General features: G+C 31.5%; 2 protein-coding genes across 2 annotated transcripts; both read left to right on the forward strand.

Annotated features, from left to right (window-relative positions):
* Positions 1-828: 828 nt before the first annotated feature.
* LOC9327148 lies at positions 829-3892 on the forward strand. Its single transcript, XM_021013837.1, has 7 exons — positions 829-1195; positions 2424-2567; positions 2641-2872; positions 2960-3166; positions 3244-3333; positions 3406-3456; positions 3545-3892. The coding sequence occupies exons 4-7, from the start codon at positions 3005-3007 to the stop codon at positions 3848-3850; spliced, it is 609 nt and encodes a 202-aa protein (XP_020869496.1). The 5' UTR covers positions 829-1195; positions 2424-2567; positions 2641-2872; positions 2960-3004; the 3' UTR covers positions 3851-3892.
* A 5085-nt stretch (positions 3893-8977) lies between these two features.
* On the forward strand, positions 8978-13216 carry LOC9327150. Its single transcript, XM_021010458.1, has 7 exons — positions 8978-9053; positions 11405-11447; positions 11805-11877; positions 12099-12214; positions 12294-12386; positions 12547-12646; positions 12805-13216. Exons 1-7 carry the CDS (start codon positions 8978-8980, stop codon positions 12979-12981), a joined length of 678 nt encoding a protein of 225 aa, XP_020866117.1. The 3' UTR covers positions 12982-13216.
* Positions 13217-14922: the final 1706 nt, after the last annotated feature.

Below are 14922 nucleotides of genomic sequence, written 5' to 3' on the forward strand. Positions count from 1 at the left end.
TACGAGATGATGTACACCATTAATTGAAATAATGGTTTATACATTCCTTATAAGTGTACACCAAGTTTTGTACACTTTATCTACCAATCTCGTATGCTATCATTTAATAGTGGTATAGACCATTCCATCCACCAATCTCGTACATCATAATGGTTTACATCGTTATGTACACCATCAAGAGTAATTTATTTATGTACACCATCTTGTACACCATTGTATTGACTAATAATATTTGGTTTATATAGTCATTATGTTTGTACAAATATTCTCAACAATATTACTTCAATTTATAAGTACGAGACAAGTCGGTGTACTTGATGATTTATGAAATATCGGTTTACACTAACACTTGTACACCGACGAATAATGGTTAGTGTACAAAACGATGTTTAAAATGCTTGTGTATGTGCTTATAAAAATTACCATAAAATAAAGAAAATATTCTTTTTAATAAAGTTATTTAAAAAAATTAAAAAAAAAAGAACCAAAAAGATAAAGAGAAACAAAATAAAGTTAAAGTGGTATCTCACATTCTTTTTATTCTCTCTTAAATTAAAGGGTAATTTAGTATTTGATATGTATTTTGTTTTTTTAGTCTATTAGACATATCCTCTATCTCACAAAAAGCAAAAAAATGTCTATTTCTCTCATTTAAAAAAAAACTACCTACTTTACAAATTACTTTTGAAAAAGTGTCTAATTTGCCAAAAAAGCCTATAAAGAGTAAGAGCTCACAATAATGTATTTTCCTTGCAGATTCATGTGACCAGAGAATAGAGAAACTTCCTCCTACGATAGATATCAAGAACAATTCAATGGTAATGAATAATCGTTAAAACCTTAACTTTTAGCTAGTTAGATTTAATGTGGATGATGATAACGTTGAATTAGTTCATAACTTAGGATTTTAGTAGATATGTGTATCTTTATTTGTAAATGTGGCTTGAGTTAATTGAATATATTATGTTTTTTATGCTTTATTGTGTTTGTTTATGTTTATGCATTTGTCTCATATTATAAAGACTAACATTTTGAGGTATTTCATATGCAGAGGAATATGATTAATTTTCGTGTTGAAGAAACACAAAATTCACAAGTGAATCAAATTGATTTTCTCACTAAGGAGGATACCCTAAATATTCACCCCAAAAATATGTCGAATCAAAAATCTTACGATCATAATTTGGAATCAGAGGTGAATTTAATTAATTAGTTGAATTAAACTTAGTTTTAATCTTTAATTTTGCTTATTTATGTTTATGCATTCTTACAAACTCAAAAGATTATGTTTTTGGGTTATTATATATTTAGATAGATACGAATTCTTTTCCTCATGATGACTTGACATTAAATCTACGTGGAGGAACACTTAGCACCAAATAGCCTCTTATGAGTCATATATTATCTTCTCACGAAAAATATAAGCAAGGTATTTAGGAAAGTTGGTTGTTAATTTTAAAGGTAATTAAGTAGAAAAACATTTTTTTGAAGACTATAAAATGCATAACGATGTATTTTCCTTGCAGATTCAGATGAGAGGGTAGCAGAAAAACATTTTACTACGATAGATATCGGAAACACTTTAGGGGTAATAAATGATCGTTAAAACCTTAACTTTTAGCTAGTTAGTGATAATTTATATGATTATTGTAGACATTTCTAAAGCAAGATAGATTTCTGCTCATTGAGCTTATTGAAAGGGAAATATAAAGACATAAATTGAATAGCTCATGAAGAGCTTTATTGTGCAAAGAAAGTAAAGAAAGGAAGAACTTTAGATTGTCACCAAGATCTAATTGATTCTTGGATTGCTTTCATAAATGGGGAAATAAGGAGAGTTGTTCTAAATGACAACTCTCTAGGTTAATTATTTGATGTTCATTACAAGAGACTATGTATATGAAACCTAGTTGCTTAGACCTAATTCTATAGCTAATGGGCTTCTCTTGAGACAAAGTCTTTGGGCTTCTTTGTGGCCTCTAATAATTATGACGTTTAATTAGTTGATAACTTCGGAGTTTAGTAGATATGGGTGTTTTTATTTGTAAATGTGTTATGAGTTAGTTGAATATATAAATTTTTCTCATGCTTTATTGTGTTTTTTTTTTGTGTTTATGCATTTGTCACAGATTTAATAAACCAACATTTTTGGTATTCTATATGCATATGGATATAAGTAATTTTTGTGTTGAATAAACACAATATGCCCAAGTGAATCAAATTGATTTTCTCACTGTGGAGGATCCTCCAAATATTTTCTCCATGAAACTGTCGAATCAAAAAAATGATCATTATTTAGAATCAGAGCTAAATTTAATTAGTTTAAAAAAAACTGTTTGTATGCTTTAGTTAATTATATTTGTTTATGTTTATGTATTGTTACAAATTAAAAAGACTAACGTTTTTTGGGATTCTGTATTAAGGATACCAATGATGTTCGTGAAGAGTTGGAGTCAAATGTACGTGATGGAACAATTCACCACAAGGAAAATCGTGAGAGTACATCTTCTTCTCAAAAAAATATACATACGGGCGTAAGGGAGGAAAGTGGGTGGTTGATGTTATAGGTAAGTAAAAAACCTTGTTTTCGAAGCCTAGAAAAAGTAAGAATTTACAACGATGTATTTATTTTCTTTGCAGATTCAGATGGAAAGTCAACAGAAAAACATATGACTTCAAATGATATTAAAAAAGATATGGGCTATAAAATTGTTCTCGACTTTGGTCCATATAATCAACCGGAAGGAGGAAGTGGAGGATTATTTGGTACGTGGCTTGGCAAATATTGTCTTGATCATCCATTTGGCCTAACTTATGAGGATTGGAGGAATGTAGATAAACAAAAAAGGATGATGTTTGGAATGTCATTCAGGTATACTGATCATACCAGTACATATATATTAATTAATATGCAGTTACTAACATTATTCTTAATATTTCTGTTTAAATGTATATGTAGGATACGTTTCATTTTGATGCTTCAAATGAGGAGTATAAGAAGTCTATGATGAAAATTTTGGGTCAAAAGGCCAAAAATCATAAGAATTTATTGTGGAATAAACATAAACGTGACACTCTTGAGGAATCTATAGAAAATCGGCCAAAAAATATTTCAGAAGAAGAGTGGCAAGATTTTGTCCATTTACAGTTTACTGAAAAAATTAAGGTAACGTAAAAAGCTATTTTTTTTTTACTTGAATATATTTTAGTGAGGTGCTAATATACTGCATATATGAGCTTCAGATATTGAGAAAGCGAAATACGGAAAGTAGCCATCACAAGACACCACATAAGTTAGGAAAAAAAAGCATTGCTCGAAAGTCTAAAGAAGATGTAAGTTTCTCTTTGAATTATATTAATTATTATGACTCTTTAAAACTGATTTCAGTTAGTAAATATTTCCAGCTTATCAAGACGGGTAAACGTCCAAGTCGAGAAGCCAATGGAGATAAATCCGTTAGATTCTTGTTCCATTATTTGTATTCTCTTGGTAATTATTTATTTATAATATATAATTAACTAACTTCTTATTAATTAATTGTAGGTTGCCGTTAGGAAAAAGAAAAAGATTATAGGGGTGGAATCTATTAGGAATGTCCCTATTTCTTCCTCGAGTTCCCCGCGTCAAAATCCCAAAGATGATCAAACCATCTTACTCATGTCATTGCATCAAGCTAACGATAAAATTGCGACTTTAGAGGAGAGTCAAGCGGCGTATCAGCAGAAGATGCAGGCTAAACTTGATCATTACGAGCATCTCTTCGATATCATTGCTAATAGAGATCCCACAGTAGAGGTGGCTTTAAAGGAAAAGCGACGACAACAAGAACTTCAACAAGCCAACAACTAAGGAAGTTCTAATCTAAGTATCTCCTAATACTAAAAAAAAAAAGAGAGAGAAACTGAGAAAGGATTGTTGTTTAAGATACCCATTAGAAATTTTAAGTACAATTATCTTCCATAGAGTGGTCAAAAGTAAATAATTGAATGATATTAAAATACTAGTATTTGTTTATTTAAAAACCCTTAGAGCATGGGCACTAGGGCAAGCAGGTGGGTGTGAGTCTTGGGGTGTAAGTATTAAAAAAACGAAAAAATTGTCTCTCTTCACACCCGGGTGTAAGTTTACACTCGGGTATAACACTTTTTCTCTCTATCTCTCTCTTTCTTTCTCTTTCTCTTTTCTCTTTTGCTTTAAATTATAATACTAAAAAAATACTTACACCCACACAAACACATTTGTCACTGCTGATGGTCTTATGAGTATCTCTAATGGGGCTAGAACAAGCTATTTCATTGAAAGAAGGGCATCAGAATTCTCACGATTGGATCCATAAGCTAGTGTGACGCAACATTTTTGGTATTGATTTAGGGTGTGATTGGTTGGACTGTATCTTTATGGTACAGCTCAAAAAAAACTTAAACCTCCAATATTAAACCAATCAAGCTTTAGCTTTCCTAAAAAATTTTACAGCCCAAAACAATTTTTTTTAGTTTTTTTTGCTGTAACTCTTAAAATTTCTACAGCATATTTTTGTGTGCTTTAAGAGCTGTACACATTTTTTCTTCTCCTATATTTAATTATTTCTTTTTCTATTGCATACTAGTGTACATGATAATTTAAATATAAGAAAAAATAATCTATTTACAATACTTTTACTAAAGTGACAGAAAATTATATTAATTATATATATATATATATTTAATTTTTATAAAATTTTATATTTTAATATATATTATCACCAAAAATTGTATAATGTATTTTGAATATATGAAACTTACTATTTATTATATATTTCATCTGTTATCTTATGTAATATATTACAAATTTTTAAAATTCATATACTTAAAATATAAATCTATAATATTGAACTAACTTTACCAATCATGCTTTACTATTAAAATACCTACCGAAAAAAACCCTACAGCTACAGCCAACACAGATACAACAAAAACTCTACAGCAAAAAAATTACAGCTACAGCTCAACCAATCACCCACTTAGTAACCTAGATTTAGAGAGATTTTATTATTTACGTTGTAAAATAAATGTTTTTATGTACAATTTTTAATTTTGAAGTTAAAAAGTATTTTTAATTTTAAAATGATTTTTCTTATTAAAAATTATTGTTAATTCAAAAACAGTTTGAATCAATTGTTAAATTAACTATCAAATTAAGCGATGACTTCACATCGAACTATTTACAACGACGCAATTGGTAGATATAATTTAGGGTGAAATAGCTAACTAACCATGTATTGAAAAAAAATTGAGATTGCTTAGGGACCGATTGGTAACGACTGTTACTTCTAGCTGTAGAGACTTTGACTCTAAGAACTTTTGCTTTAAGACTTTAACTGAGATTGCTTAGGGACCGATTGGTAAAGACTGTGACTGTAGAAACTACAATTTTAAATAATTACCGAATATGTGGAAAAAAAATCTTAAAAGAACAAGAAAAAAAATTCAATTGTAAATCAACAGAAATTTTTGAAAATTTAATTTATGAGTGAATCTTATGAGAGTTTACATACATATGGAAAGAAGAAAAAAAAACTTTAAATTTTATTTGATTTATTTCTAAAGTCAGGTTTACGTGACTTTTAAAAAATATTGATAACAAAGAGTAAAAAATAAAAAAAAATGTTGTGAAAACTTTAAAAAATTTAAAGTAAAAAAAAAATTGATTGGGAAAAAAAAACTATCGAAAATTTTAAAAACTTTTTAAAGCTTTCAAAGCCTGTACCAATCACTCCCTAATAACGTTTGGTGGGTAAAGGTATATACGATGGTACGCTTTGGAAGTAATGTTTTTTCTCACGGAGTAAAATGTTACATTTACATTTTTAAAAATAACTAGGATTCAACTTGTGGTATACTTCGAGATAATTTTTTGTAACAATCCAAACATTCAAAATTTTTTTTGAAGCATTACTAAGAATAATATAATAAAATTTCTATAGAGAAATTTCCAAAAATAGCACTAAAACAAGTTTTATAGACAATTATAGAAGACACTCTATAAACTTCCAAAAATAGCATTAGTTGATTCACTATTAAGTTTTTGTTTTAAAATTATTATCACTAGTTTATTTTTGGGAAATTGTTAAAAATACCCCTTTTGGTGTGCCCCTTTTCAAAAATGCCCCTTTTAGATGTCCATTTTCAAAAATGCTCCTTTTTAAATCTGAAATTTTTATAAAGTTTTATTAGGTTTATAAGGTACTTATGGATTGTAACTACTACTTGAAGACTCGATCCAAGTATTTATAAGGTTTTATAAGGTGTTTTTAAAGGTTTTACAAGTTATTTTAAAGGATTTTTAAGGTTTTTCAAAGGTTTTACAAGATATTTTAAAGGTTTTTAAAGGTATTTAAAATGCATTTATAAGGTATTTATAAAGTATTTATAAGATTTTAGATACATAGAAATGTAGTTTGTATATGTTTTAATAATATTACATACATATTTGGGTAAATCTTATATTTTTAAGAGCATTTTTATAAGGTTTTAAAAAAGGGGTATTTTTGAAAAGAGAAATTGTTAAAAATGCCCCTTTTTCAATACCCCTTTTCAAATATGCCCCCTTTGAGAGTCTATTTTTAAGTTTGTCCTCTTTTAATTTTTAATGACCATTTTACCCTTATTTGAAACAAAATTAGGTCCACAAAATACAAAATATTTTTTGGCGGGAAAAGTGATCCCGCAATTTTCCCGACGAAACACTTGTATAAACCTTTAAAATACCTTGTAAAATTTTCCCGTAAAAATTATTCCCGCCAAGAAATTTGAAAAAAGCGAGAAAACGTTATCTCCTGCAACTTTTATTATGGCGTATATTTTTTTCGGTCGTGGAAATGTTCGCAGTAGTGTGTTCGACGTTGTTACTCGTGTTTTTATTTTGTAAGGTTTTCAATGTATTTTAAAAGGTTTTACAAGGTACTTATAAAGTTATATAAGGTATTTATAACTTGTAAAACCTTATAAAATAACTTGTAAAATCTAAAAATATCTTATAAATACCTTATAAATACGTTGTAAAACCTTTTAAAATACGTTGTAAAATCTTTTAAAATACATTGTAAAACCTTATAAATACCCTGTAAAAAACCTTTAAAATACCTTGTAAATTTTTCCTGCCAAAAATTTAACGCCAAAAAAATTGCGGAAACATTTTTTCCGCAAAAAATATTTTTGGCGGGAAAAAATTTTACGGGAAAATTTTACAAGGTATTTTAAAGTTTTTACAAGTGTTTTGGCGGGAAAAATTGCGGGATCACTTTTCCCGCCAAAAAATATTTTGTATTTTGTGGACCTAATTTTGTTATATTTTCTTATATATTTGTGATATCTTTTATTAAAAGAAAGATAATTTAGTCATTTTGTACATAAAAAGGGGTATTTTTAAAAATGGACAGCTAAAGGGGGCATTTTTGAAAAGGGGTATTGAAAAAGGGGCATTTTTGTGAGTCTATCTTTTGAAAACTAGCATTGAAAAGGTGGCATTTTTGCAAAAGCCCCTTTTTTTCAATAATATCACAATTTTTATATAAAAAAAATTATTCAACCAAAATAAATTAGAAATAAATTTAAAATATTATATTTGGGTTCTTTATTTCTAATTTAGGGAGTATTTTTCTACCATTTAAAAGAGATTTTGATTCATTTTAATATTGAATTTGTGTTATTATGTTTAGGTTCATTAGTTTCAATTTAGAGTATATATTTCCACCATTTAAAAGAGATTTTGATTCAATTTAATATTAGTTTTGGGTTCCCTATTTCCAATTTAGGGTAAATATTTCTATCATTTAAAAGAAATTTTGATTCAATTTCTATCAGTTAGTGTATGCTCTCATTTCTATTTTCTATTTTAATTAAAGTTTAGGGTGCTATTTGTGGAATTTTAGAAATATTGTGCTATTTTTGGAAAAAAAAACTTTTTTGGGGGCTATTTTTGTCAATTACCCATTTCTATAATTTATAAACTTTGAAATCTCACAAAACTCCAAATCTTCTAAACAAAACAAATCAAACGTATGAAAATTTACCAAATTTCACTCTACGACAGACATATAGACTCTAAACCCCAGCTTCACGATGCTCATTCTCAGGGTATCATGGTTCTCAACTCACTAGGGTTAGGATCTCTTAAGTTTCTAATGTTTTTGTTCTAGTGCTCAACTACGAGGCATGAATAAACGACTAACCCTAGGTTATATAATTAATTGGCAAAGATCCCTATATGCCGTTATTTAACTTACGCAGGTAACGACGCATAGATCAACACATTAGGATCGGATTCGCTAAGTTATCTAATCTCTTTACTCAACTTACGCAAGCAACAACACAAAGATTCGGTAACACTAGGTCCAAGGTTAGGTTTACCCGGTTAGAGCTCCTACCCTCTTGGATCAGCGTTTGATGATCGATCCAAACGACATGCACTAAGTAAAAGATGTCCCAAAAGAATCTAAGTATCAACAAAAATCAGATCTAACAACCTAATAAGAATTGAACCACGAATCCCTTTTGAATCACCCCATAAAACCCAACAATTGTTCAACAATTTGCAAATAAAACTACTCACTCATGATGAAGAGAAACGAAATCATTATGATAAAGTATAGCATCGTAAACGAATCAAATAAGCAAAGAGGGGTCGAAGGAAACTTCTCTAGTTGTCACAGAAGATAACTTGTCTCCCCAAAAGCAGTATAAGAAAGAGTAGAAGAGAAAAGAAGAGAAAACAATGAAGAACAAGAGAAAGATCTTCAAAGGACGACTTCTTCTAAGCTTGGAGACGACGAGGTTGGAGCTTGGAGGCTGCAGGGGCGTCGTGGAGGCTATGAGAGGTGCATGATTCTGTGAAAAGATGCGTACTAAAAGCGTAGGGTTTTCATCTTAAGTCTCAGTATTTATAGGCTTCAGCTAAGTTTAGATGCAAAAGCGTCACTTTCCGTCGTTTGAGTAAGTGATGGGGCGAGTTTCTGGACCGATCACAAGGCTTGTGACCGGTGGTAAGCGTGGTGAGCAGCCCGGGTACGGGCTTGGTAGCCGGTGTGGCCTAGAAGCTCCGGAACGGTTGCATAGCTTCTGCCCAGTCTGGACATATCTTCACTCTTTTTGGCATAACTTCCGAGTGGCTGAATGGATTTCTTTGATTCTTCTTTGAGGTAAATCTTGAATCTTCTAGCTTTTAGTATCCAAGATCTTTTGATTTGGTGCACGGAAAGACACTCAACGGATGCCAAATTTTGGAGGTACAGAAACTGTCCTAAAACGGCCGGTTTTGCTCGACTTTTACTCCTTTTTTCTTGAAAACTTATAAATATTTCTTGAAGTAAAAATACTTGAAAGCAGCCTTGAAGTATCACCGGCCACGGGGGCTGTGGCCTGTCCCAAGGGGTATCTTCCCACTGATCACAGTTCTTGTGATCGGTCTCGGACCAATCATCTTCAATAGGGTGTAAAATCCGTTTGGCAGATTTTATTGAGTTTTCCAATGTAATCTTGACTCTTCTAGCTTTCCATAGAGTTAAATATCTCTCAATTTGATGCTCGGGAAGGTCTCCAATGGATGCCAAACCTCTGCTGCTTCAAATCTGTTTTGAAACCTGTTTTTTTGTCCTTTTCTAGTCCTTTTGCCTTAAAACTCTTAAAAGTTTCTTGACTCCATATACACTTGAATATAACCTCTTTGGCCTTAAATCACACCAAATGCTTCCTAAAACATAAGAAAAAAATAGCTAAAACAGGAAAAGTACGATGTTATCAGTTGCGTCGTGCGTCTGCGACTAGTACATAGGATATCTATATACAAAGAGTCAGAGCCCTAGAACTGAGAAAAAAGGCAAAATTTACAAAAACCAAACCGATCGGTATACAACATCTTCGGTACGACCTATGCAAAAGTACAACCGTTCGGTCATCGTCTTCAATTTCTTCCCTTGGCGCATTTTGTTGCACTTCCTCTCTAAAAATCTTCTCTTTACTTCAGCAGGTCGAGAAACTTGTAAAGACTCAACAACATCGAAAACTACCTTGTTCTCGATAAAAAGACTCGAGACTCGATAATAAAATGGCTCTAAAACCAACAAAAATAAGATTTATAACATTCTCCCATACTTGAGCCGTTGCTTGTCCTCAAACAAGAACAATTAAAAATCTAAATCTAAAGAGAAAGGTTTGCAAAAAGGGAACTCATATATCTTTGGGAATCTCTTATTTGCACTCTTCAACGCCTCGAATGGCGTTATAAAATGAGAAAGAAAACTCAGTGAAACTCAAGGAAACTCACGTATCTTTGGGAAACTCAATGAAACTCAATATATTCACATTTAATATGGAATGGCGTTATCAGCATTTAACGATCAATGATCTCTACAATTAGGTCAACAATCAAGTATGTCAAAGTGTTTTTAGAGATTTCCTTAATTATGAGATATGAATAAGAAAGAAACTTTCTTAAAGATAAAGGGTCATGGAATAGTCTCCAATGCCGTTGAGTCTTCCCGCAAGATTCTCAAATTACCTTTGTTGCCATCTGGTATATATCAAATCGTTGTTTTTCGAAGGAAATATTATCGTCGACTATATCTATGTTATATATCGTTTAGTAAAATAAATTTGATATTTTCTTAAAAATTCGAATGATTATATTTATACTCAAGGACTATATCAATGTTTTAAATTAAAACTCACGCAACGTGATGGATACAAAATCTAGTTAATAAAACAAAAATATATTTGAATATTTGCTAATAAAACATTTATTATTAAGTTTCATGAGCTTTTAACTTAAAATCAGTTGGCTTATGTATTTTATATACTAGTACTCAGTTATATTTTTGAGAAAATGTGCTCAAATATACCTTAAAAGTGAGTTAATTACTGAGATAACACCCATCAAGGGGAGTCTTACTCAAATAACACTTAAAAGTTGTCAAAAGTCTTTTAAGCCTCTCTAAAAATTTTATTTACATTTGTGCCATTTTGAATTAAAAAACCCCCCAGAAAAAAAAAATTATAAAACTAAGAGCAGAACAACCCTAAATCATTTCTCTCATTTTGGTTTCGACAACAACCGACGGCGGCGACCGTCTCCTCCGCCATAACCAATCCTCACCACCACCATCGTCGCTGTTACGCCACCGCACCAGAGCCCAACCGAAAAGCTAAATCCAATTCTTCTCTCACCAAGCTACTCCCGTCACTACCGCAACAACACTCACCTTCTCCTGCTCCAGTCTCCGCGACTCATTCTCTCTCTAATCACTTCTCTAACGTCGTAAGATGGATTCCAGATGGCTCGTTGGAGTATTACGCTGATTTCGCCTCGAAGCTCGCTGAGGATGGCCGAATTGAGGACGTCGCTCTCATTGTTACTTACTCTCTCATTGAGGACGTCGCTTCTCGGAAGAGAAGACCCCTCAAGGGATTCCCAGGTTACTTACTCTCTCATTGTTTCAGCACTGCAATTTAAATCTTTAACAGATAAGTGAGTTGAAATCAAAATTTTGTTTACATGATTTCTGCTTTTTTGGTATTTGAATGTTGAAAATAGCTATATCTCTATCTAGGATCAAGGGTGTAGAGAATCGAATTGAATTACTTGGTATTATATACTCAGTCCCAAGTAGGTATATTGGCCGTAGACTAGAATGAAATATTTTGGAATTTGCTCAATTGATGTGGAGGATTAGGGTGTCGCTATTTGATGCTACCAAAGTAGCCAAGTATCCATTTTTTCCAATCTTGATTTTCTTTAATGCGCTTATCTTTTCCTGTGCTCTCTTGACCAGAGTTACAAAGGCTAAGGTGAATGAGTACTATGAGAAGATTGAAGCTGTTGCTTCGAGAATAGCTGCTCAAGTGGTAAGTCATCTGAACTTGAAAGAGATTGTTCTGTTGGATTATAAAACATTTAGGCATTTGGTCTGAGGAGTTGTTTGAAGTTTGCTTTTTTATTTCCCCATGAGTTTAGTTTCAGGCAGGCATGTTTTGGTTTGTTCCTGTGTAGAACCATTTTAGTTGCAATTTCAAGCTTTGCTTCTGTAACTAATACCAAGTTATTGATTTTTTCCCCAAATTTACAGACTGACACAGAGTTTTCTTATGAAAATTTTGCAAAGGATTCGACCAGCGATAGTTCTCCCAATATAGAAGACGATACACGAAGCCCCACTTCTCCACAGCTGAAACGAAGAATCGTGTAAGTGCAATACTTGATTCACATGCTTCTCAACTTGTAAAATTTTCCTTTTTCTTAGCAACTTCCTTGATTCAGGTAGGCCTTTATGTTCCAAGGAGCCAAGCTATGACGCTGATCCCTCAAAACCAATAAAACTAGACACCGCAGCTCAAGCGCGCATTGACAAGCAGAGGTAGATATTCATAGATCACTGAGAAAAAACTAGGATCTCATTTGTTCTAAGCACTTTCTTTATATGAACAAAACTATCGCCAAGAGTATAAAGTTGTATGCTTTTGAATTCGAGTTGAATTTGACACTTCATGTCACATTGGTGAATCATTTGATGACAGAAAGCTTCAAGAGGATCTAACCGATGAAATGGTGGTACTTGCGAGACAACTCAAGGAGAGAAGTCAAATGATAAGCCAATTTGTGCAAAATACAGAAAAGGTGAGATGCTATCCTTTTCCTTACAAAACACATGTCCTTACTATTATCATCAACAATGGGATAAGAGGAGAATCTATATTGGTTCATATATTGTTTCTACTAGCTTCATTGTTCTTTAACATTTTTCTGTTTTTTCTTTATTGTTGATTCATTAACAGATACTTGACTCTACAGAGGAAGCCATTGAGCAAAGCTTGGCAAGCACCGGACACGCAACCGTAAGAGCCACAAAGATATATTCAGAAAGCTCAAAGACAATTTGCTTCCAGTGGCTCTTGATCTTCGCCATGACCTGTGTGTTCATAATGGTTGTCCTGTTGATCCGAGTCACATAGTAAAGGGTTCCTAGTGTAAACCAAATTAGTGAGATCCCAAATCCTCACTCTTGAAGCTGATAGAGGTCCTATTGTTAAGCCACATCTCAAATATCGCACGAATAACAAATATCTATTTTGTATGTATGATGATGATGTGTAGATTCCAAGAACCACAGATAAACCAGTTTCACTGTTTCAATACCTGAACACAAGATGTAGAATCTGCACGAATAACAAATATCTAGAATCGTCATCTATTTATCTAACTAAAAATAAAAGTTAGTATACCACGGCACTTGTGATCTTATGAAAATTAAATTAGCACATAGAAACAACATAATTACTTTATCAAAAAAAAAAAAAAAATTAGTATACCACGGCAAGTACTTTATTTTGGTATGCAATTTATATGAGTTTATGTTCTTGGTTCAACTTGTACAACTAAGAGGAGTTTAAAATTAAAATTATATCTATGAAATTTTAAAAATTAAATTGTAACAAGTGATTTTTAACATTAAAAACTTTAAACTTTAATAATTTATTACATTTTCTATTTTCAAATATAATATATAAATTTTTATAAATTTATTTGATAATAAACTTATTTTTACACAAATCACTCTTTGTGTAACCAGGAACATTTAGTTCATGATGACCTATATTGATGCAATAAATAGTGAAACTATTATTTCCTGAATATTTTCCTATCAAAACTTCTTAAAAACCGATCTAATGTGAAAATTAATGTGACCAACTAGATTTATATTTTCGATTTCAAGGTTCAACTTCAAAATGTCAAAATTTCATTTAGTTCAACTATGAAGGAATCAGGACAACAAGACATCTACATACAACTATGTACAATATCTAGTTGTCAAGGACCCCACAAAAAATAAAATGTTGTAATATAAATTTTTTTAAAGGGTAAAATCGACAATTCATAATGTTATGTTCGCCCTACTTAAATCTAATCGCTAACAATTTCTTCTAAATCTACCACCACATACATCCAAAAAAAACGCTCAAACGTGCTAGTTGAGTAAACCGTTACTCTGCCTCGTTATGACAGAGTTAAAAAATAACTCTGTCATAAGGATTAACTCTGTCATGTTACGACAGACTTATTTCGCAAAATCTGTCAAGTAACTCTATATCCCTCATTAAGTCTGCTGCCACTACATGTTACTCTTCCGCATAACTCAATTTTTTTTTAACTCTGCCACCACATACGTTAAATCTGTCACGGTGCTATTTTAGTAAACGTAAAGTCATCATAATCTGTCATGTAACTCTGGTTTTTTTTCAACTCTGCCACCACTGTAATTAACTCAATCAAATAACTCTATCGCCTTATTACTCTATCACATAACTTATTCAACCTAATAACTCTAACGTGATATTCTACCAAAACCTATTAACTCTATCGTCACTACAACGATAGACTTTTGATGTGGAGGGAAATTTTCCCTCTTAAAACTCACTTTCTCTCTCCCACAAAAATAGCATCTTTTAATGGCAGTTTTGTAATAACTTTTTTCCTACAACAATAATTCAAGGGTTATTTGGCCATTAATGATCATAGGAATAGTACAAGCTATATAAGTAATAAACACACTTTTATGTGTTATTTGAGTAACTCACCCTATATTTTTGTAAAATTATTTTTGCAACAAACTCTTATATTGATTTAACCGAATATCGGTACCACAAAAACGCATCCATGAATATTGAATATAGATTTTTTATAACGGATATATTAAAACACATGAAAAGGAACATAAACTTTTTGAAGATGATAAATAAAAACATCCTAACTATCAACAAAGTATCCCGAGAATTTCTGAATTTCCTAACTTTGGAAACACATTAAAATGCTTTCTAGACCAAAACACGCCATTAATCAACGAATTTGTTGGACCTAATTGAAAAATAGGTATGACGATAAAGATACAATTAATT

Source organism: Arabidopsis lyrata, assembly GCF_000004255.2.
Source record: "Arabidopsis lyrata subsp. lyrata unplaced genomic scaffold ARALYscaffold_1, whole genome shotgun sequence".
NCBI lineage: Eukaryota > Viridiplantae > Streptophyta > Magnoliopsida > Brassicales > Brassicaceae > Arabidopsis > Arabidopsis lyrata.